This window comes from Sciurus carolinensis, chromosome 16 (genome assembly GCF_902686445.1).
Source record: "Sciurus carolinensis chromosome 16, mSciCar1.2, whole genome shotgun sequence".
Classification (NCBI taxonomy): Eukaryota; Metazoa; Chordata; class Mammalia; order Rodentia; family Sciuridae; genus Sciurus; species Sciurus carolinensis.
The window spans coordinates 11,971,794-11,994,884 of NC_062228.1; the positions used below are offsets into that span (position 1 = coordinate 11,971,794).

General features: G+C 41.4%; 1 protein-coding gene across 2 annotated transcripts; it reads left to right on the forward strand.

The window, feature by feature from the left end:
- Positions 1-3,552: 3,552 nt before the first annotated feature.
- On the forward strand, positions 3,553-22,648 carry LOC124966473 (ATP-dependent RNA helicase DDX19A). 2 transcript variants are annotated; one of them, XM_047527733.1, is made up of 12 exons: positions 3,553-3,763; positions 6,808-6,856; positions 8,112-8,162; positions 9,559-9,694; positions 12,881-12,973; positions 14,755-14,857; positions 15,209-15,323; positions 17,858-18,035; positions 18,251-18,488; positions 19,555-19,717; positions 20,181-20,372; positions 20,810-22,648. In XM_047527733.1, the coding sequence occupies exons 1-12, from the start codon at positions 3,707-3,709 to the stop codon at positions 20,869-20,871; spliced, it is 1,437 nt and encodes a 478-aa protein (XP_047383689.1). In that variant the 5' UTR covers positions 3,553-3,706; the 3' UTR covers positions 20,872-22,648. The 2 variants fall into 2 exon arrangements, with proteins under 2 accessions (XP_047383689.1, XP_047383690.1); XM_047527734.1 differs by lacking the exons at positions 3,553-3,763; positions 6,808-6,856; positions 8,112-8,162; positions 9,559-9,694 and adding an exon at positions 10,136-10,183.
- The last annotated feature ends 443 nt before the right edge of the window (positions 22,649-23,091 follow it).

Sequence of the window (23,091 nt, forward strand, 5' to 3'; positions counted from 1 at the left end):
TATATGGCCCTGTAGCCCAGGACTATGACTTGCCAGAGTGGAAATCTCCTACATGACTATTCTCATTTTGTGTGTCTTTTTTTTTTTTTTGGTAGGGGAGTCCTACATCCCCAGTCTTTGTATTTTTATTTTATTTTTTATTTTGCTGAATTGCTGAGGCTGGCCTCCAATTTGTGATCCTCCTGTCTCAGCCTCTAAAGTGCTGGAATCACAGCCTTGTGCCACCATGCCAGGCTCATTTTGTGAGTCTTTACAACTGTTCTGTACTCATCCACAGGTTTCCAGCAACTAGGCACAGTCATGCACGGAGACACAGGCAAGAGGATCATGAGTTCAAAGACAGCCTCAGCAATTTAGTGAGGCCCTAAGTAACTCAGTGAGACCCTGTCTCTAAATAAAATATAAAAAGGGGGTGAGGGACTAGGGATATGGCTCAGAGGCTAAGCATCCCTGGGTTCAATCCCTGGTAGCAAAAAAAAAAGTTTCCAACATCCTTAGAATTCCTTAGTTGGATAATAATCAAATGGTCTTAGGTGCTTTAGCTTAGGTCTGAGAGCAAACCTCTCCTTGCTTACACCTGAAGAATGACTTAGCCCTGGTTAGGGTGTGTGGTCAACCTCCAGGTTTACTGTTGCTCTGGTCTATTTATTTTCCTCCCAAACACTAGAGGCTGCCAAATTTGCATGGAAATTATATAGATAAACCAATGCTATTTGAATCCAGGTCTAACAGCAATATCCCAGTATTTAGGCATTGTTTTGTTAATTTGTGGGGGGTGGGGTGGGGAGGGAGGTGATGTGGCTAGAACCCAGGGCCCTGCACATACCAGGTAATTACTTCACTACTGAGCTACTTCCAAGCCCTGTTAATTTCCAAAACAATATTTGACCAGAAGGACAAATTAAATATTGCATACTTTTTTTTTTTTTTTTTTAGGTCTTGGGGGTTGAACCCAGGGGTGCTCTACCACTGAGCCACATCCCCAACCCTTTTTATTTCTTGAGACAGGGTCACATTAAGTTGTGTAGGGGCCTCCTAAGTTGTTGAGACTGGCCTTGAATTTGGGATCCTCCTGCCTCATCATCCCAAATTGCTGGGATTATAGGCATGAGGGAACAACTTCTGAAAGAGCTCTAATTCCTCTACCCCGATAGATGCGATTAACCCCCAATACACACACTTCACAATGAACGTTTCAAGACTTTCGCTCACCTTCACCTCTAACTTCCAACCCAATAATCCCTCTCAGCTGTAAGGAAATCTCCCTATTCCAAGAATTTGGCCCATATGAGGAAATTCCCTCAACAACCTAACACCAGTTCTTCCTCCATGCAGCAATCCCACTCCTATCCTAATGGGATAATTATCTCTATTCTTACCGAAATCTTTCTACCAATACAACAAATTCCTTCTCTTGGCCTTTTTTTTTTTTTTTTTTTTTTTTTTTTTTGTCCCATTCTGGTACCAGAAATTGAACCCAGGGGCACTTTTATACTGAGTTAACATCCCCAGCCCTTTTTTATTTTGAGACAAGGTTTTTGCTAAATTTCCCAGGCTGGCCTTGAACTTGTGATCCTCCTGTCTCGGGCTCCCAAGCCTCTGGAATTACAGGTGTACTACCATACCCAGTTATCATATTTTACTTGCCCTTCTCCGTCTAGGTTTTTTCACATTTGCCTCCCCATGACCTGGATCCCAGTTTAGTCAAATCTTGCAATAGCAGCTCAGCTTTGATCCAGGCTGTAAGCTGTACCTCCCTAGGTAGGCATTGTTAAAATAAGTCACAGCCCAAGGGAAAGGTCAGAAGCAACTTTTTCAGCTCACATCCCAGTCCTACGATTCTAGCAGTATGCCAACTCTAATTCAGTGCTCCATATGGAAGTACTTTATTACCGTTGCCCAAATTTTTATCTTTTTGGTACTGGGGATTTAACCTGCAGTTGCTTTACCACTGACCCACATCCCCAGCCCTTTTTATTTTTATTTTGAGACGGGGCCACACTAAGTTGCTTAGGGCCTTACTAAATTGCTGAGGCTGGCTTTGAATTTGTGATCTTCCTGCCTCAGCCTCCTGAGTCACTGGGTTTACAGGTTTAATCTTTTCCTATTATGGTTGCAAATGCTACTTAGCTTCCCTCCACAGTGTTTCTTGATTCTGTCACCTCATCTTCACTTCCATGGCTCAACATTCACCCTCTACTTCTAAGTTATCTACTTCTAACTTTTCCACTGATCTCCTTTCCTTTATGCATCATTTCTTCTACCATACTCTGTTCCCTGCAGTCCAATATATCTTGCCAACCCTCAGATATGTTTGTCAGTATCCCTCTATAAAAAAAAATCCCCAAATCCACCAAATAAAGCTTTTTTCCTCTTCAAGTCCTTAGTTAAGGTCCAAATAAGACTCTGCAATATTTTCTATACTGCCTCTACCCCAGCTTAATAACCTAAGCTGCAACAAAAAATGAGTTCTTGTTCTATAGGCGAGTCCAACATTTTGGTACATTTTCTCCTCCTAAAATGCCTTTTACTTCCACTCTGTTAAATCTGCTTCATTCCCTAAAACCAACTCACAAAAAACATACCTAATTTCTGATTTGGGTTGAGTGGGCCTTCACTGAAAAGGGTAACCTCCAGAGTACTTGACCATCTCAGTCTTTTTTCCTGGCTAATGAAAAATGCATATTGACCTTATGGAAACACTTGATGCAAAAGATAAGTCCCAAAACCACATGCAGCAGCCCCAACCCGCGCCTGCGCAGTTCATCAGAAGAGCACTGGATTCAGGAGTCAGATTCAGGTCCAGGCTGCTACTAAGCAGCAAGTCGCTTGTTTAGGGGAGGGCGAGTGGGTACTGGGGATTGAACCCAGGGGTGCTTAACCACTTAGTCACATCTCCAGCCCTTTTTATTTTTTGAGGCAGGTTCTCGCTGGGTTGCTGAGGCTAACTTTGAACTTGAAATCCTCCCGCCTCAGCTTCCTAAATGACTGAGATTAGGGCGTACACAACCACGTCTGGCATCTTATAGTTTTTTTTTCTTTTCGCAGCGCTGGGGATGGAACCCTCGGGCATGAAGACAATCGCTCCACTGAGCCACAACCACAATATATATTTCATGAGACTTTACAAAGCTTTACACTTCAGAGACTTAATATGAGTCGTGGCAGGTTTAAAGACAAATTTAAAGCTATTTCAGTGTGAAGTAAGACAATGAAGTGAAATCTGTTTTTCACTTTGTCGAGCTCAAAGATTTTTTTTTCTGGGGCGGAGCTGGTATCGGGGATTGAACTCAGGGGCACTCGACCACTGAGCCACATCCCCAGCCCTATTTTGAATCTTACTTAGAGACAGGGTCTCACTGAGTTGCTTAGCGCCTCGCTTTTGCTGAGGCTGGCTTTGAACTTTTGATCCTCCTGCCGCAGCCTCCCGAGTGCCGCCGGCAAGCTCAAAAATTTTAAAGCAAGCGAGGACACACCTGAGAGTCCAGTCAACACCTGGGTCGGCTCCTGAGGAAGGGGCAAGGTTGTAGCACAGGCCTGGCGCTGATCGGTGACGTCCGCGGCATGACAGGAACTGACGTAACTTTCGCGCTCCGCCACTTCCGGTCCGCGAGAGTGGCATCCCGCGCCGACTGAGGGCTGGGGAGTGATATTGGCGCGCTGTGCTGTGCACGTTTCCGCAAGTTATCCTCCTTCCTCCAGGACCATGGCCACCGACTCGTGGGCCCTAGCGGTGGACGAACAGGAGGCGGCTGTCAAATCGGTCAGTGACTTTAGGCAGGGAGAATGCGGCAGGGGCCCCAGTGGATTCTGTTTCGAGCCCAGGAAGCGCCCGGAGTTGAGCAGGCCTGTGCCCAGCACGCTCCTGGAGTTCGCCATGGGCAATCTCTTAGTTGCGTTTACTCCTAGGAAGACACTGGTATCGAGTTTTGCATCTTTATCCGGGTTAAAGACTTTATCCTGTGGTAAATCAGCGCTTGCTATGGGGCCTGGTTTCCTGTACTTGCACCTTTTGTCCTTATGATTATAAGGAAAGGCAAATGCAGATGCTGATTTTTTCCCCCCTTGTGTTATGTGACAGGTTTTTCTTCTCTCAATCTCTCTCTCTCTTTTTTTTTTTTTTTAAGTGATCTTGGGCTACTTATTATTATTATTATTTTTTTTTTTTTTTTTTTTTTTTTTTTTGCGGTGCTGGGGATCGAACCCAGGGCCTTGTGCTTGCAAGGCAAGCACTCTACCAACTGAGCTATCTCCCCAGTCCTTGAGCTATCTCCCCAGTCCTGATCTTGGGCTACTTTATATTTAACTATTCTTGGATCCACGTTTAACATGTTTGGCAGTTTGTAGCAGAGTAACAGAGTCAGCTTTAGATTTAATGTTTCAGTCAGTCAACTGCAGATGTTGTAGGAAGGCACTTACAAATTGTTTCTCTGATGTCTAAAGTGACATTTAGTTTCATATATTGGTCTTTTCTTTGGTGGGGGGGAGACTAAGGATTGAACCCAGGAGTGCTTAACCACTGAGCCACATCCGCAGCCCTTTTTCATGTTTTATTTAGTGACAAGGTCTCCCTAAGTTGGTTAGAGCCTCTCTACGTTGGTGAGGCTGGCTTTGAACTCCCAATCCTCCTGCCTCAGCCCCCCCCCCCCCCAGTTGCTGGGATTACAGACTTGCGCCACTGCACCTGGCCTATCCTCAATCTTTAAAAATTTTCACTTACTATTAGTAGTAGTAGTACCAGGGGTGCTTAACCACTGTGCCACATTCCTCATCCTTTTTTTTTTTTTTTTTTTTTTTTTTTTGCGGTGCTGGGGATCGAACCCAGGGCCTTGTGCTTGCAAGGCAGGCACTCTACCGACTGAGCTATCCTCCCAGCCCCCTCATCCTTTTTTATTTTTTATCTTGAGACAGGGTCTGGCTAAGTTACTGAGGCTAGACTTGAACTTGCTAGCTTCCTGTGTCGACCTCCTGAGTTCTTGGAATTATAGGCATACCTGACAAGCCTTATATAACTTTTTAATGCTTAAATTGCCTTTTTTTTCTCCAGCCATCTTTATTGCTGTGGAAGGTTTGTCAGTTTGTCAGCAGGTATTTGAAATGGAGGAAACCCAGTGGAGTATAGGAAGCATCTTCATAGTCTAGAATGAGAGAAATACTGTGAAAGTGCCAAGGATAAGATGATAAATGAGCTCTGAGCAGTGAGTAGGAAAATCAGGTGTGCTTTTTGTGAATTGTTTATTAGAGAATGAATCAGATTTGACAGGGTGGAAGTAAAAGGCATTTTAGGAGGAGAAAATGCACCAAAGTGTTGGATTCGCCTACGGTACAAGAATCAGAACTAATTTTTGCTGCAGCTTAGGTTATTAGGTTGGGGTAGAGGCAGTATAGAAAATATTGCAGGGAGTCTTATTTGGAACTTAACTAAGAACTCAAAGAGGAAAAAAACTTTATTTGGTGGATTTGGGGATTTTTTTTAAATTTATTTTTATTGTAAACAAATGGGATACATGTTGGGATTTTTTATAAAAGGATACTGACAAATATATCTGAGGGTTGGCAAGATATATTGGACTGCAGGGAACAGAGTATGGTAGAAGAAATGATGCATAGAGGAAAGGAGATCAGTGGGGAAGTTATTCTGATAACTTAGAAGTAGAGGGTGTATGTTGAGCGATGGAAGTGAAGATGAGGTGACGGAATCAAAAAATACTGTGGGGCTGGAGTTGTGGCTCAGTGGTAGAGCACTTGCCTAGCATGTATGACATACTGGGTTCGATTCTCACATATAAATAAGTAAAATAAAGGTCCATTGACAACTAAAAAATATTTGAAAAAAAAAAAAAGAAATACCATGGAGGTAAGCTAAGCAGGATTTGCTAACACAATAGGAAAACAAGAGAAGGGAAACAATATCAAAGCTTACTATGTTCAACCTGGATCTCATAGGCACTGTTAATAAAGCGCTAGTAACAGGAATGAGGAAGTAGGAGGAAGGATAGATTTGATATGGTGAATGGTGAATTCTGATTTGAATGTTCTGAATTTGAGGAAAGGTGACATCTTGGTAAGCATCTCATAAGAGTCTCTGAAGTTTCCAGGTTTGATGATTTGTTAGGATGACTCATAGGTATTCAGTATATACTTATACTTTCAGCTATGATTTATTTCAATGAAAAGATAGGAAGTAAAATTAGCAAAAGGAAAAGGCTCCAGAGGCAAAGTCCAGAGGAAATCAGGTACAATCTTCTAAGAGTCCTCTGCCAGTGAAGTCTGTAGGATGTGCTTAATTCCTCCAGCAAGTAATAGTAATAACACACATAAAGTGTTGTCACATATGCCTGTTGTAGACTCAGTGCTTAAGGTTTTGTTTTTTTCCCATTTCCTTTCTTTTTTTATTCTTTATTATGGTACTGAAGAATGGACCCAGGGACTCATGCATGCTAGGCAAGCACTGTACCACTGAGCTACATCACCAGTCTTTTTATTTTTTATTTTGAGACAGGGTCTCATTAAGTTACCCAGGCTGGTCTTGAACTAATGCTTATCCTGCCTCACCCTCCCAAGTTTTTAGGAATATTTGATTGCATCACCATGTCCAGCTATCATTCCTTTCCCAAGGCTATTGAAGATATATGAACATTTTTGCCGGTACTTTCAGCAATTCTGCATTGAGCAGAACAGACCAGCTCCCTGATATAGTTCTGCAGTAGTTCTTGCCAAACTTTCACTAGAGAGATTCTCTTTTGCCCAGAGGCCTTCCTTTGCTTAGATCATTTGCTTACTCTGTTTCTTTTTATTCCTATTCAGATGAGCAGTTTACAGATCAAGGAAGAGAAGGTCAAACCAGATACCAATGGTGAGTCATTAGTAACCATAGGCTAGGTACAAGTGACACATGTACACTCACATCTGTAGCAAGCCATGGCTCTTTCCTTCATTGTAATGTTTGGCAAATGGTGGTGCTGGAATTGAGAGCCCTAAATTAGGGTTCATTACTAAAGGGGAGTATATCAGTTTTTAACTTTTTGAAAATATGTCCATTTTAAAATTCAAGAAGTATAGAAGTATACAAGGCGTCCTTCCCATGCTGCTCCAATATTTACCCTGTTCATTCTGCCACGTGTGTTTATTTTCTGGGCCTGCCCTAACAAGGCATCACAAAGCTGGGTGGCTTAACCCACACCAGTTTATTGTCTCACAGTTTGGGAAACTGGAATTCCAAGATCAAGGTGTCAGCAAGGTTAGTTTCTTCCGAGAACTATGAGGAAGACCCTATTCCATCACCTCTCAGCATTCTGGTGGTGTACTTACAGACTTTGATGTTCCTTGGATTATAACAGCATCACCCCATTTCTGCCTTTGTCTTCACCTGGCATTCTCTTTGTGTCTCATGTCCAAGTACAGTACCACATACCTGCCCCCTTTGTCAGTACTGGAGATTGAATCCAGGGCCACAAGCAGGCTAGTCAAGTGCTCTGCTACTGAGCTGTATCCCAGCCCTAAGTTTCCCTTTTATAAGAAATTATTTTTATTGAATTAGGGCACACTTTAATGACCTTAGCTTAACTTTTTACATCCTCAGTGACCCCCATCTCCAAATAAGGTCTCATTAGGAGGCACTAGAGGTTAGGACCTGAGCATATGAATTTTGAGAGGACACAGTTGTACCCATAATACGTCCCATCCCATAAGTAACCACTGTTCTGGATTTTTAATATTCTTCACAGGTTCTTTATATAAAGCAAATAAAAATATAGATTCTCTCTCCCTTTTTTGCCCTGTCACCATCACAGTGTTTCATCAAACTTTTAGAATTTTGCCAGTCTAAAAGGTAAAAATTGATGGATCGTGTTTGCTAATATAATGCTATATTATATTAGCATCAACTTAGTATAAGTAAAAGTGATATACTCTGGTCACTAAGTTAGCTTAAATTTGTAGGTATTAAAAATTTCTTGTACTCTTAAAAAATTCCTGGATATAAAATCCATTAAACATAAAGAAATGCCAACTATTTATATTCGGTCACTTAAATAAGTTTTAGTGTTTCTGTTGTCCCATCTTTTAAGTTTAATATTTGCCTTTCTAGTGATGAGCATTTTCTTGTGTAGGTGTTATCAAAACCAGTACCACTGCAGAGAAGACAGATGAAGAAGAGAAAGGTAACTACTTTTTGAAGCCCTATGGCAAGAGATGGAAGATGAACTGGTGCTTGCCTTCCTGGAGTCAGAGGCTGAGTTATGAGGTCAAGTTGAAGAGGAAGACTCAGCAAAGGAGATTGAAAAGGAGCAGTCAGTGAGATAGAGTGAGAATCAAGAGCATCAAGAGTGTGATGTCCTGGAAGCCAGAGAAGTGTTTCAAAAGTAGGATGTCACCTGTAGGTAATAAGGTGATTAAAAGAAGAACTGGAGCTGTCGGTGGTACTACCCTTCTGTAGTCCCAGCTACTAGGGAGGCTAAGGCAGAAGGATCACTTCAGTCTGTGAGTTTGAGACCAGCCTGGACTACATGGTGAGAGACCCTGTCTCAAAAAAAAAAAAAAAAAAGAAACTAGAAATTGACCATTAAATTGATTTCAGTGTGGAAATCATTGTTGAACTTCCCAAGAACTATTGAGGTCAAGAGGGGAGGTTTTAAAAAAAAAACCCAATCAGTGTACATTGAATAGAGGGGAGGGAGAGAAAGTAAAATCAATATAGACAACTCTTTTATGGAATGTTCCAGAAACTGGAGTAGTAAACTGGGACAGTAGTTGAATGGGAATGTGGGGTAAAGGAGGAAACACATTTATGAACACATGTTAAAACAGGTTCACATGCTCCTAGGAATGGTCCAGTAGAGGGGAAAAGTGAAATGCAAGAGAAAATGGTGAGAAATATCCTTGTGGGCAGGAAGGAATAGGAACTTTCAGATAAGCAAAGGCTTAGCCTTAAGGGCACAGGCTTATCTAGGTATAGGATGGGAGGTGGAGGATAGGTGTGCAGATGTGGGTGGATGTGTAGTTGTAGTCATGAGAATGTGGAGAGGTTAAAAGTTTGAGAAAAGAGTAGTTATAACTGAATCTTTGAGAAGAAGAATGAATGAGTGAACTATGGAAACAAAGACTTGCTGGACATGTTGTTGCACACCTATGATCTCAGGAATTTGAGAGGCCAAGGCAGGAAGATCACAAGTTCAAAGCCAGCCTCAGCAACTTAGCGAGACCCTGTCTCAAAATACAAAAGGGCTGGGTTGTGGCTCAGTGATAGAGCACTTGGCTAGCATATGTGAGGCACTGGGTTTGATCCTTAGCACCATATAAATAAAATAAAGGTATTGTGTCCATCTGTAACTAAAAAAAAATTTAATTAAAGGGGGTCGGGTGGGGATGTGGCTCAGTGGTTAAGTGCCTTTGGGTTCAGTCCCTGGTACTAAAAAAAATGAGACTTGTCAGTGTGAGTGTTTTTTTCCAGCCATGCTTGGTTGCCCAGCTGCTGGAGCAGAGGGGGAGAATGGGCTCTTAGAAGGGTGGGGTTTGACTGGTGAGTATGGAGAAAATCTGCTGGTTTCTTCCTGACAGAGGACAGAGCTGCCCAGTCTTTACTCAACAAGCTGATCCGAAGCAACCTTGTGGATAACACTAACCAAGTGGAAGTTCTGCAGCGGGATCCGAACTCCCCACTCTACTCAGTGAAGTCTTTTGAAGAGCTTCGACTGTGAGTATTCATTGCTTTGAACAGCTTTTCCTTCCCCCCTACTCCCCTATAAAACTAGTACCTAGTACCTAAGAGGTTCTTGTGGGAATTTTACTTTTTCCTTTTGCTTTAAAACTTTTTAATGTATTTACTTCTCTGAGTAGGTAATGCACGATTCAAAAGTGAAAAAGTATGAACAAGTTTACAGTGATGGTCTCCCACCCCTTTCTTGGCTACCCAGTTCTCTTGGTTGAGATTTTTTTAAGACCGTTTCTTGTGTGGCCCAGGCTGACCTCCAAGTCCTTGGCTCAAGGGAGCCTCCCATCTCAGCCTCCGGGAAAGCTGGTATTAAAGGTGTGCACCTCTGGGCCTGACTTTCTTGGTAGAGATTTTAAATGCCACAAATTTATTCATCATAGCTGAAAGTCTTTTTTCTTTTATGCTCTTAGAACTTTCAATAAAATATTGGCTGACAGGTGATTTCTGGATATCAGGAACATTTCTTATTAGGTAAGCGCTTTTGTTAGATTGTAGGGTTTATGGTCTTAAGAACAGTTTATCTGTGTTTAGAAAGTTCGTGAAAAGAGCCTGGATTCTTAGAACCTAGAGCAGAAAGCAACTTTTATCAATTCTAGATTTTAAGAAAAATCCAGAATCAAGCTTTAGGTAGCATGTTTCTTTCTTAGCAAGAAAGCCTTTTAATGTCATTATTTTAAAAGGCAGAGAATCATGAGAGTCATTCCACATGCTTTGTTTTCTTCGGTAAGTTAGTAGAATGGTATTTATGGATGATTGCTTCATGTACATGCTACTGTGCAGGTTTTTTCGAGGAGTACATCACATACCTACCATTCTTTCTGTCTGCCAGCATCCAAATCATAGACAGAAAAGAGCTGGTGAATAAGAATGTGGTGGAATAAATGGATTATTTGCCTTTGTTCAGAAAAATCTAGTGAGCCCCTATGGGCAAATAGAGGCCAAATTCCTGCTGCCTATTACCACTGAGTAAGACACATTGAAAATAAGAGCTAACTAGTTGTTAATGAAATGTGTTAGTCAGCTTTTTGTCACTGTGACAAATACCTGAGAAAAATAACTTTGAGGAAGAAAAATTTATTTTGGCTCACAGTTTCTGAGGTTTCAGTCCATGTTTTACTGGCTTCATTGCTTTGGGCCTGAGGTAAGACAGCATCATGGTAAAAGGGAGGAGGAAAGCTGCTCAGCTCAGGGCAACAGGAAGCAGAGAGAAAAGGAGAATGGAAGGAACCACTGATAATAGGTATTTCCCAAGGACACGCTCCCTGCTGGCTTACTCCTTCCCACTGTGTCCCATCTGCCAACAGTTTCATCATCTCCCAGTAGTCGATTAACATTATTAATCCATCAAATGTAATCCTCCAGTAAGGTTAGAGCCCTCTTCATTCAACAGTTTCCTAAAAAAGCCCTCTGGACTTTGCTGCATTCGGGGGCCAAGTCCTCAAAACACAAGACTAGGGGACGTCCCAGGTCTAGACCATAACATGAAGTAATTGTGAAGAACAGGTTTTTTTAAACTGTAACTTTTAAGGTTTTCAAGAAATTAGACTTCTCCCAGACTTATCAAGTTTGTGAGACCCTGTCTGAAAATAAAAAATTAAAAGGGCTGGGGATGTAGCTCAGTAGCAAAGCACCGCTTTATTCAATCCCTAGTCCAAAATTAAAAAAAAAAAGACAAGTTCATTCTGATTTAATTGTTGGAAGTCAGAGGAAGCAAAGGACAGAACATAGGTCACCTAATGTCCTTGGGCCATTTTTTTTGTTTTGTTTTGGTACTGGGGATTAATCCCATGGGGGCTTTACCACTGAGCTATATCCTCAGCTCTTTTAATTTTTCATTGAGACAGGGTCTCACTAAGTTACTTAGGGCCTTGCTAAGTTGCTGAGACTGGCCTCCAACTTGGAATCCTCCTGCATCAGCCTCTCAAGTTTCTGGGATTACAGGTGTGAGGCACCATTCCCAACATTTGGACTGTTTTATACTTAAAAGATTTGAAATAATCTGCAAAATAAAAGAAAAATAATGATCCACTGAAAGCCGTTGAATTATGTGAATCCCAATTAGGTGGTGACTTTGTTCTTTGATAACTAAATTAGAAGCTGCTTTTTTTTTTTTTTTTCCAAACAGAAAACACCAAATGTTGTTTTGTAAAAGTTCTTCATGTCTCAGAACCAATATGTGGCAGCATTTGCCTTTTAGAGAGCCTATTAGCCTCCAGGGAGGGCTTAGAGAACAGAAGTCTTGATGTGGTTTGGCTTTTCTTCAGAAACAGTCTCATGTGGTTTTTCTTAAACATCCAGTCGATTTAGAGATAACACAGAGCTCATTGTAAATACAATGTAAGTATAGTTTTAGTTTATATCTTTTGTGTAGGTACTTATATAAGAAGTTGGTGCTTTTATATTTTTGATTTTGACTAAACATAATTAAAGTCTAAGCATTTGTAAAATTCAACTTACCTATCTGTTCAACATTAGCTATTAGAAATTGACTTAATATTTTTACCTCTTGGTTGTCCATTGTATTTGCAGTGTTGGCTTTGGAAGGACAATGGAATACAGAAGGACTGTGATTCAATTTTTTAATTTTTCTGCAGTGCTAGGGATTAAACCCAGGACCTCACAATGCTAGACAAGCACTCCCATCTGTGAGCTACATCCCCAGCCCTTATGGCTCAATTTTTAACATGTGCACCAACAAATAAAAACTGAAATCCATTCTCTGAGAAGATTTCTACATCTTAGCAATGTAGCAAGTAGTGTTTATTTTTAGATATTTCTTTTATAATTTATTATGCTATGAATTAGTAAATACTATTGCTGTATCCAGGGAACACTTGTCATCCTAGACCAGCCGGATTTATGGGTCTGCTAAAAGCTTGAATTTCTCCAAGAAAGGAAACCAGTCTTTTTATTTTACGAATTGTATAATAGTTGCAGATTAAGATTTAATATAATTAGAACAAATTTTGAAATATATTTTTAAAAGATTTAGTAGGGAAAGATGGTGGTTTGAATTGATTTTTGAATAGTGTTTTTTAAAGCATCAAAATATGTCTGATAGAGGTAGAAGGCATTATTCCTTGCTAGATGTAGGAAAAGATAAGATTAGAGGCCTCTAAAACAGCTTCAACTACTCGAAACCCATCCTGTCTCTGCCTTTCTTCCTAGGAAACCACAGCTTCTCCAGGGAGTCTATGCCATGGGTTTCAATCGACCATCCAAGATACAAGAGAACGCATTACCCATGATGCTTGCTGAACCGTGAGTGCAGACCCAAGGCACCTCTTCCCAAGCTGGTTTAACAGAAATGTTTCCCACACAGCTGTTATTGTCTATGAGTACAAAATGGATAGTTTGGGGCAGCATGTTTCTTTTGGAAAAGAGCTTGGGCAAGTACAGAGAGAAACATGGATTTAGGTGCAGTTCCTGTCTTTCCCATTTACCAGTAGAAACTGATAGTGCTTTATTTTATACAGTTTTAAAACTTGGGGTGGTGGTTGTTACAGGGAATTGAATCCAGGGGTGTTCTACCTCTGAGCTGTATCCCCAGCACCCCCCCCCCACTTTTTTTTTTTTTTTTTTTTTTTTTTTTGAGACAGGGTCTTGCTGATTACTGAGGCTGACCTTGAACTTGTAGTCCTTCTGCCTCAGCCTCTTGAGTTGCTGGGATTACAGACGTGTGCCACCATGTCCAGCTAAACTTGGGTTTTTAAAAATTATTTAAAATTTTTTGACATTAACAAAGGAATTAGGAAGAATACCAAGAGCCTTATCCAACTAAGATTGCCTTACCTTGCCAAGTAATAAAACATAAGTCCAGTTGATAGTCAATGCCCCATCTAACTGTCCCTTCACGTCCTCTCCCACTCCCTCCAAAATGAGCTCCATCCTGAAGTGCATCATTGTCCCTTCAGGTTTCTTTATATTTTCACTAGATGTGTATGTGTCGCTAAGATGCTGAGGAATAGTTTATATATTATTAAAGTTTAAATAGTATCCTACTCTATACAGCAACATTTTTAGCCAAACATTTTAGTTTTCTTTTTTTCTTTCTTTGGTTCTTTTTTTTGGTGGGGCCAGGTACCGGGGATGCAACCCAGGGGCACTTTACCACTGAGCCACATCTCCATCCAGCTCTTTTTATTTTTTATTTTGAAATAGAGTTTTACTATGTTGCTTAGCCTAAGTTTCCTTTTTTTTTTTTTTTCCATTAACAAAGAAAAATAGCCAGGCATGTTTATAATCCCAGTGACTTGAGAGGCCGAGGCAGGAGAATTGAAAGTTTATTGAGACCATGTCTCAAAATAAAATTTAAATAGAAAGACTGTGAATATAGCTCAGTGTTAAGAGTGCTTGCCTAATATGTGGGTGGCCCTGGTTTTATCCTCAGTACTGAAAAGAAAAGATGTGAAAAGAGAACATGCAGAAGGAGCCAAGATCCAAGACCTGGGGACACATTATGGCTCAGCAGAAAATAGGAATTTGTCTGGCACAGATCTGCTCTGTATTTTGGATTTCCCTGGAGCTCTTGGGATATAAAACTAGGGCACTTTAGCTATGCTAGAGTCAAGAATGAGGATTTGTGTATGTGTCAACCCATCTAAAACAATCATTATTTCCTATACTATTTAAGTTTTTTAATAACATGTGAAAAATGTATTAAAGTAATTTGTGTTCAGTGCAGAAGATATAGATCATATTGAGAAGCATAAAGGGTATTCCTTCTACCCAGAAAGAACATTTTGATTCTTTATTATGTTTAATCAATATTAATTTTTTAAATTAATTTTTTAAAATATTTTTTAATTTTACAGACACGTTTTGATTCATTGTACACAAATGGGATATAACTTTTCATTTATATGGTTGTACACAATGTATATTCACACCATTCATGTAATCATACATATATATAGGGTAATACTGTTTCATTCTATTGTTTTTCCATTCCCACCCGCTCCCACCCCCTTTTCCTCTACACCCTCCAAAGTTCCTTCATTCTTCTCTTCCCCTAATTTATTTTTTGTTCTTTGTCAATCCAGTCCACAGAACCTGATTGCCCAGTCTCAGTCTGGCACTGGAAAAACAGCTGCCTTTGTCCTGGCCATGCTTAGCAGAGTAGAACCAGCAGATAGATACCCTCAGGTGAGGGCTTGGAAACCTGGGGGCCCCCTTGCCTTCTCTGGGAAGGACTGTGCCATCTGGTGGGAGGATTAATGAGAGCCCTGACCTTTACTGACAAACTAGGCCATGGCTCAGGCAGAACAAATTAACACATTAGGCCCAAATCTAGTAGAATTCATTTGGAAGCAGCAGCCTTAAGCAGTGGCTTACAAAGACCTCCACCATGGCAGGGCTCCCTACTGAAGACTTCAGTCCATTGTTGGAAAGTGGGGAGAATGTGATTCCCTGCACTGTTCAAGTCATGATAGTAGCATACTTGTGTTGGAGCCTGTTTTCTGTTACTAAACTCATCTTTTATGATTTTTCTGTCAGTGTCTGTGCCTCTCCCCTACATATGAGTTGGCACTTCAAACAGGAAAAGTGATTGAGCAGATGGGCAAATTTCATCCAGAACTAAAGCTTGCTTATGCTGTTCGAGGCAATAAATGTGAGTATGAGGAATGAGACCTAAATGGTGAACAATGGGGGAAGGTAGCTGTGTATTCAGATTTTGAAGCTAATGAACATATTCAGTTTTGTTTTGTTTGTTTGTATTCATTTCTTTAGATCAGTCACCCTAGTGCCCAACTGCATTGGTTTGAGTGAATCTATTTAAATACTTGCTGATGTGTAAGCTGTACTTTCTAGTCTCCTGCCCCAGTCCTAGGAATCAGACCCAGGGCCTTGCATATGCAAGGCAAGTGCTCTACCATTGAGCTACATTGAGCTCCTCTTTAGTTTTAAAATAAGATTTTAAGTTGTTAAAAAAACTAAAAGCTCATGAAGTTCCTAAAGTCTTGAGTTCTTCATTGAGAAGACAGAATTTTGAGTTTGGCATCTATAGTTCTGAATCTACTTAGTAAAGAGGGGATGGTAGATTGGGGACAAATCCAGTCCATTAACTGTATGTACTAGCCCCAATAAAAGAAAACTCATAGCGTGTATAGTTCATAGGGTCTTACTCAAATCATAAATCCTTCCTTCAATTCTTCTGTGTGTTCTGCAAAATATAATAGAAAGTATGGTTAAAGTGAAGAGGGGAGGGTAGGAGGATTTGAAAAATTCATTAGGAAATGGGTCATTAGAAAGTATCAGAATATGTAAAACGTCTACAAATCATTAAGAATATAATTACTCTACTAGGAAAATGGACAAAAGAGGCCCAATTGAACAGCCTCTACACAAAAAGAAATGCAGATGTCTAATAGACATGAAAAGATGATGAGCCTAAATTGGGCTTCTGGATAACAAAGAAATGGAAACCCTATGCCCCTCTAAGTGGGGCAAAAATTAAAGTATCTGATAATACCAAGTATCACCAAAGACAGAATTGAAGTCTGCACACACTCCTGGCAGGGAGTATACATTGGTATAGTCACTTTAGAATACAGTTTGGCATTACTTAGAAAAATTCAAAAGAGTTGGGCCCAGTGACCAAGTTACTGTAATCCCAGCAACTTGGGAGGTTAAGACAGGATGTTCACAAGTTCAAAGCTAGCCTCAAAATAAAAAATAAAAAAGGTCTGGGGATGTGGCTCATGGTTTAGCACCTCCGGATCACTCCCCAGTACCCACCCCCCCCGCCCCCACCCCAAAAAAAGAAAACAAATTGATGAGAGATATTCCCTTGATTCCCTTGTCACCATCAGTTTATAATTGCTTATACAGAGCAGCAGTTCTCAAACTTTTTGGTTTCACTATTCTCTTACACTCCTCAATACTATTGAGGATACAAAACATTTTTATTTTTTGTAGGTTGTATTTATTGGTTTGCCGTGATAGAAGCTAAAACTCAGAAACTTTAGAGGTACTTATTAATTTAAAAATAACAGCAAATTCACTACATTAGTATAAATAATATTTTTATGAAAAGTATATTTCCAATATAAAATTAGTAAGAATGACATTATTTTACATTTTTTGCATATCTTCTTGTATTTGTTCATGTGTGTGTTTATTTATTTATTTACTTATACAGTGCTGGGAAATTGAACCCAGGGGTGCTCTTCCACTGAGCTACACTCCCAATCCTTTTTTTCTGTTTGAGACAGTCTTTCTTTGTTGCCCAGGCTGGCTTCAAACTTGTGATTCTCCTGTAATTTTCTATAAATTACTAATTTTTTGTGGTAATGGGGATTGAATGCAGGGATGTTCTACCACTGAGATAAATCCCCTTCCCCTTTTATTTTTTATTTTGGGACAGGGTCTTGCTAATATGCTAAGGCTGGCTGTGGTCCTCCTACCTCAGCCTCCCAAGTAGCTGATAGAGGCATGTACCTCCACATCTGGCTCTTTAACTTTTAATAATATGTTTCGGAGATTATTTCATCTCAGTACTTAAATGCCTTTGGTGTCATACATTAGGTATATCTAATCTTACTCACCATGTTCTGTGTGTATTCTTGCACATGCTAACTTCACACAACTGTAATTGCAGGCTTAATTTCTAATAGTAGAAGTGTTGGTCAGAGGGCACATAAATTAGAAAATATGATAAATGTTTATATCAGTTTCAATTCCAGCCAGCTGTAGTTCAGAATAATGTAGTACTTTTTAAATTAAAGAGCCCTGTACTTTAGAAAAATAAGCTACACAATAGAATGTCTAAAGACCAGAGAATGGAGCAACAAATTGTGCCAGGGATCCTGAAACTCACAACTACCAATTAAAGAAAAACAGTGAACTGTGGGTGAGTGCATAATGGAAAAAATAGAAGAGTAATGATAAAGAGAGTTGTATCGTGTTAAGTTTAGGAGAAAGTAGAACATTTATCGAGGGTTCATGATATGGAATTTAATCCTGGCCACAATGCCATTCTACCCATTTCACAGTAGAAGAAACTAAGACTTGAAGACAACACTCAGGTGGGTTTGAAACCTGAAATTAATTTTTTCTACTAGTCCTGGAAGGATTGGCAGGGCTCTGATTTCCAGAGCTGGCTTAGCCTCTGAAATACCCACAGAAAGCATCTCGTCTCCACAGTGGAAAGAGGTCAGAAGATCAGTGAGCAAATTGTCATTGGTACCCCTGGGACCGTCCTGGACTGGTGCTCCAAGCTCAGGTTCATTGACCCCAAGAGGATCAAGGTGTTTGTTCTGGATGAGGCTGACGTGATGATAGCCACTCAGGGCCACCAAGATCAGAGCATCCGCATCCAGAGGTAAGAACTGGAGTGAGGAGGAAGTTCAGATGCCCCTCTTGCTTCTGTTGCATTCTTTACTCTGATATTTGAAACAGTAATTGGTGGGCCGTTTCCACATCAAAACTGACTGTCTTCCCACCCTGGGTTGAAAAGGAGATGTGGGATCCCAACTCACCCCTGTGGCACCCCTATCCCAGGAATGCCGTTTAAAGTGTCTGGGTCTCGCCTTGCAGGATGCTGCCCAGGAACTGCCAGATGTTGCTTTTCTCTGCCACCTTTGAAGACTCTGTGTGGAAGTTTGCCCAGAAAGTGGTCCCAGACCCTAATGTTATCAAACTGAAGCGTGAAGAGGAGACGTTGGACACCATCAAGCAGTACTACGTCCTGTGCAATAACAGAGACGAGAAGTTCCAGGCCTTGTGCAACCTGTATGGGGCCATCACCATCGCTCAAGCCATGATCTTCTGTCACGTGAGTAGCACCTGCAGGGCTGCCCCCAGTCCCTTCCCAGCCAGCTGCACCTGTGTGCTGAGGAGGACCAGGTTCACACTGTGTGAAATTGAAAAGGAAGGCTATGACAGTCGCCTGTACCATACCCTGGACATAGTCTCCTCAGGTTCTTGAGTTCTAAGGGGAAGATTTTGTGAACAGCTGAATCTTCTTTGATACTACTTCTTAGAGGTTGCTGGAAAAAAAACCCAAATAACATCCAATGAAATAACTTTTAAACATTAATGATAGGGACTACTTAGAAATGAAGATCTTTGGCTCAATCCACACTCACCCTGGATGAAAAAATAACACCTGTAATCTCAGTTACTTTGGAGCCTGAGGCAGAGGATCACAAATTTCAGTATGGGAAACTTACTGAGTTTTAAATTTAATTTTTTTTTTTTTTTTTTTTTTTAATTTGAAAAGGCTGGGGATTTGGCTCAGTGATAGAGCACTTCTCTAGCAATGTGTGAGGTCTTGGGTTCAATTCCCAGGACCACCATCACCAAAAAAAAAAAAAATCATCCCCCTAAAATTATACACTTGACCACATTATGTTGTTATGTCATGGGCATGTAGGAATATATAATAAATGAACCCCATGATTATGTATATCTAGAAACACATCAATAAAAATATGGAAAATAGAATCATGCTGTTTCTTCTCACTCTTATCAGGGCTTCTCTGTATTTTATTTTATTTTGGGGGGGCAGAGGAAGTACCAGGGATTGAACTCAGGAGCACTTGGCCACTAAGCCACATCCTGAGCCCTAATTTTTTTTTTTTTTTTTTTTTTTTTTTTTTTTAATTTAGAGGCAGGGTCTCACTGAATTGCTTAGTGCCTCGCTTTTTGCTGAAGCTGGCTTTGAACTCGCAATCCTTCTTGCCTCAGCCTCCTGAGCCACTGGGATTACAGGTGTGCGCCACCGTGCCCAGCTGTTTCTGTGTGTTTTAATGGCAATAAGCCATTGCAGTTTTCTTAGTTTTTTTTTTTTTTTCCTCCCTCACATCTTTTCATTTAAAACAATTATTTTTTCCTTTCAGACCCGCAAAACAGCTAGTTGGTTGGCAGCAGAGCTCTCAAAAGAAGGCCACCAGGTGGCTCTGCTGAGTGGAGAAATGATGGTGGAGCAGAGGGCTGCTGTGATCGAGCGCTTCCGAGAGGGCAAAGAGAAGGTTCTGGTGACCACCAACGTGTGTGCTCGTGGTGAGCAGAGACCTCCTGGAATGCCAGGCTCAGGGTCCCAGCCCTGTTAGAGAGAGATGTCCTTGTATCCAGGAGACTCAGATGGTCTCTAGGAGCCATCTGGGGTTGGTGGGGACAATCCTTGCCAGGAGAGATGGGATTTCCATCAGGTGATGGGAATTACATAGAAGGCAGCAGTCCTGCCTCAGTAGAAGGAGACACCAGGCTCTGCCTGCTCAAGATGGAGCGGCTCTTCCCGGGGCGTCTCCACGTGTTTGGCTGTATCTTCAGACACTTGGGTGTGTAGCAAAGACTTGCCTTCTGACTTCATATTTTTTAGCACGTGCCGGGTTCTGCTACAGGCCCATATGTGTCCTCTCTTGTGCTCACACCCCAGAGGTGACCTGCCCCAGACTCTCTACCAGAGTGGGTGCATGTGGCTATGTCACCAGCCCTGACTCCTCTGTGTGCCTCCTTCGTGCAGGTATCGATGTTGAACAAGTGTCTGTCGTCATCAACTTTGATCTTCCTGTGGACAAGGACGGGAACCCGGACAACGAGACCTACTTGCACCGGATTGGGCGCACTGGCCGCTTTGGCAAGAGGGGCCTGGCCGTGAACATGGTCGACAGCAAGCACAGCATGAACATCCTGAACAGAATCCAGGAGCATTTTAGTGAGTCCCCAGAGGGTCCCCTGCCCGGCACCCTCTTTGTGGTGGAGATAGAGAAAGGGGAGGTTTTTCCCTGGCCCAGAGAAAGGCCTTTGCCCCTACGTGTGCTCCCTCCCTTCCCTTCTACATCCGGCTGGACAGATGGCCTCAAGGAGCACACCTGGAAGGCTCAGGGCTCAGGGACTCTAATGACCATTCTCCTGTGGCCAGGCTAGGGGGCCTGGGCTCTTGGATGTTGGTCAGGGCTCCCTGCTCATGCTCTGGAAGCCTTTGGGGTTAAGAGGAAGGAGCACTGTGGTGGCCCAAAGAGTGGCCCATTCTTGGGCAGGGTCCTGTGTCTTCCCTCTTCCTGCCACACCATCCTGTGAGTGATTCAGCTGCGTCTCCATGGCAACCCCACGTTGGTCTCTCTTCACATCTTTCTTCCTCTCCACCCCCAGATAAGAAGATAGAAAGATTGGACACGGATGATTTGGATGAGATTGAGAAAATAGCCAACTGAGAAGCTCTACCAGCCACTGGTGCCCGCCCATGGGCTGCCCCTGCCCAGGAGATGAGTGCTTTCATGGCAGAGGCCTCAACTGTCACCACAAAGACAAAGGCATGAGGAGAGAAGCTACCTACCTCACTTTAAATTATGTTTGGACCGGACAAAAAATTTGTGCAAATAATAGGAGACAGTTGAAATTTTGCATTTTTGGAAATAGTCCTCCCTTCCCCCCTTTTAAACCATGATTTGCCCTGTCCTTATAGCAGTCTGGTTGCTGATGGCAATCACTTACTCAAGGCCTCCCTGCCTACTCTCTTTCTGGGGGTCTTAGGACCAGCCTCCAGCCCTGAAGAAATGAGAGGTAGATGTCCTCAGGAGAAGCAGGGCAGGACATGTGTGTTGTCTGCCCCCATGGGTGGAATGAAGGGAATGGTGGGGACTCCTGCGCTGCCCCTTCCCCACTGCCTCTTCCCCATACCTGTTGTGAATGTTTCTCCTACCCTCAGGCCATCGTCCTGCTGGTTGCTTTACCTTTGCTGTCTGTGGTGGAAGCTCTCCCTCTTTCTCCCTGATGAACACCATGGCTTTTTTTGTGAACTTGAGATTTGGGGAGAAGCATTGAAGTTGGTGAATCAGGCTTTGGAGAGAGATTGTTCTGGCAGGGGTGGCCAAATTCTTTGAGCATCTGGGCCTGCTTTTCTCCTTTCCATTTCTATAAACACTGTGGGTCCTGTTTGTGGCAGCCAGGAGACTTAGAGGTTTTCTGAACACATGCTTGGCCCAGTTACCTTATCCTTGGGGTGTCATGCTATGCCTGGAGCTGAGCAGCAGTTTGGAAAGGAAGTGTGACCAAGTGAAACTCTATCCTGTTATCCATAATAATGGACTTTATGGGTACTTAATTCATACATTATCTGTATGAATAAGGGCAGATAAATTATATGCATCATTCATTATAAGAAATTTTAAAAGTATGAGAAAGGCTTTACTAATCATGATTTGTTATTTGTATTTTTCTGCTTATCTGACTAATATATGCTCATTAAAAATATGTGTGTCTATGTACAATGTGAAAGTGCTCCCTGACTCCCTCAGTAGGGGGTCATATTGCCTTCATATTGCCTTCTATGCAAAAGCCAACTCAATTCTGTTTTGCAGAGGTGTGTGCTCTTTGTGCAGTTATGCAACCTGCTTTTTCACTGGTCATCATATCTTAGACATATTGACCCATCCAGCATACATATATCTACTTCACTGGAAAATCGCTGTCACTCCAGCGTGTAGCTGTCCTGCCATTTATTTCCTGGTGCACCCAGTGATAGGCATTGGAAGTTTCCAGCAGACAAGGTTACTCACAGTTTCACAGTTAATACCTTTGTCCTTGTCTTGGATCATTGGTAAGAATTTCTCTAGGATATATTCCTGGAAGTAGAACTGTTGGCTCAAAGAGTGGACGTCATAATACATTGCCAGTTATTCCTGCCAAAAAGTTTTTACCTATTTGTTATTGCAGTAATACAGAAATATTTACTTTTACCTGCTTGCAAACTCAAATTTTAAAACTGCCAGTCTGGGTAGCAAAACCTGATTATGTCATTGCTTTTTTTTTTTTTTTTTTTTTTTTAAATCTATCGAGACTTGGCAAATTTACAGTTTATTGGATAATTTTATTTTCTCTTTCTGAAAGCTGCCCATTCTTGTCTCACTGTTTTATTATTGGGGTAAAAGTTCTTAGTGGGTTTTAGCTACCTGTTTATGCTGGAGAAATAAGACTTTATCTTAAGTGGTGGATGTTTTCTTAGTGTTTCTTTACAAGTTCATTTTTTTAAACATGCCACACAAAAAATTTAATTATTCTAAGTGGGTAGGGATGGAATCCAGGGCTTTGTACTTGTTAGGCAAATGTTCTACCATTGAGCTATCCACAGCCCAAAAGTAAAATTTTAATGTTAGGTTCCATTTTTATTTTAAGAAATTTGGATTTTACATCATACTAGAAAATTTTTCTTCATATTATAAACAATTTACCCAGGGGCTGGGGCTGTAGCTCAGTGACAGCACTTGCCTAGCATGTGTGAGGCACTGGGTTCAATCCTTAATACCTCATAGAAATAAATAAAGACATGCTGCCCATCTACAAATACAAAAAAAAATTCTTTTTAATTTTACCCATATTTCCTGTAGAGACAATCCTTGGGCAATAAACTTTTTCAGTTCTTGTTGAATAAAATG

Bases quoted from the DNA above. Each gene is read 5' to 3' on its own strand.
- LOC124966473 (XM_047527733.1), top strand. From the start codon at position 3,707: ATGGCCACCGACTCGTGGGCCCTAGCGGTGGACGAACAGGAGGCGGCT. The intron at 6,857-8,111 runs GTGAGTCATTAG...TTTCTTGTGTAG, and splicing joins GGTCAAACCAGATACCAATG to GTGTTATCAAAACCAGTACC. The intron at 14,858-15,208 runs GTGAGGGCTTGG...TTTTTCTGTCAG, and splicing joins CAGCAGATAGATACCCTCAG to TGTCTGTGCCTCTCCCCTAC.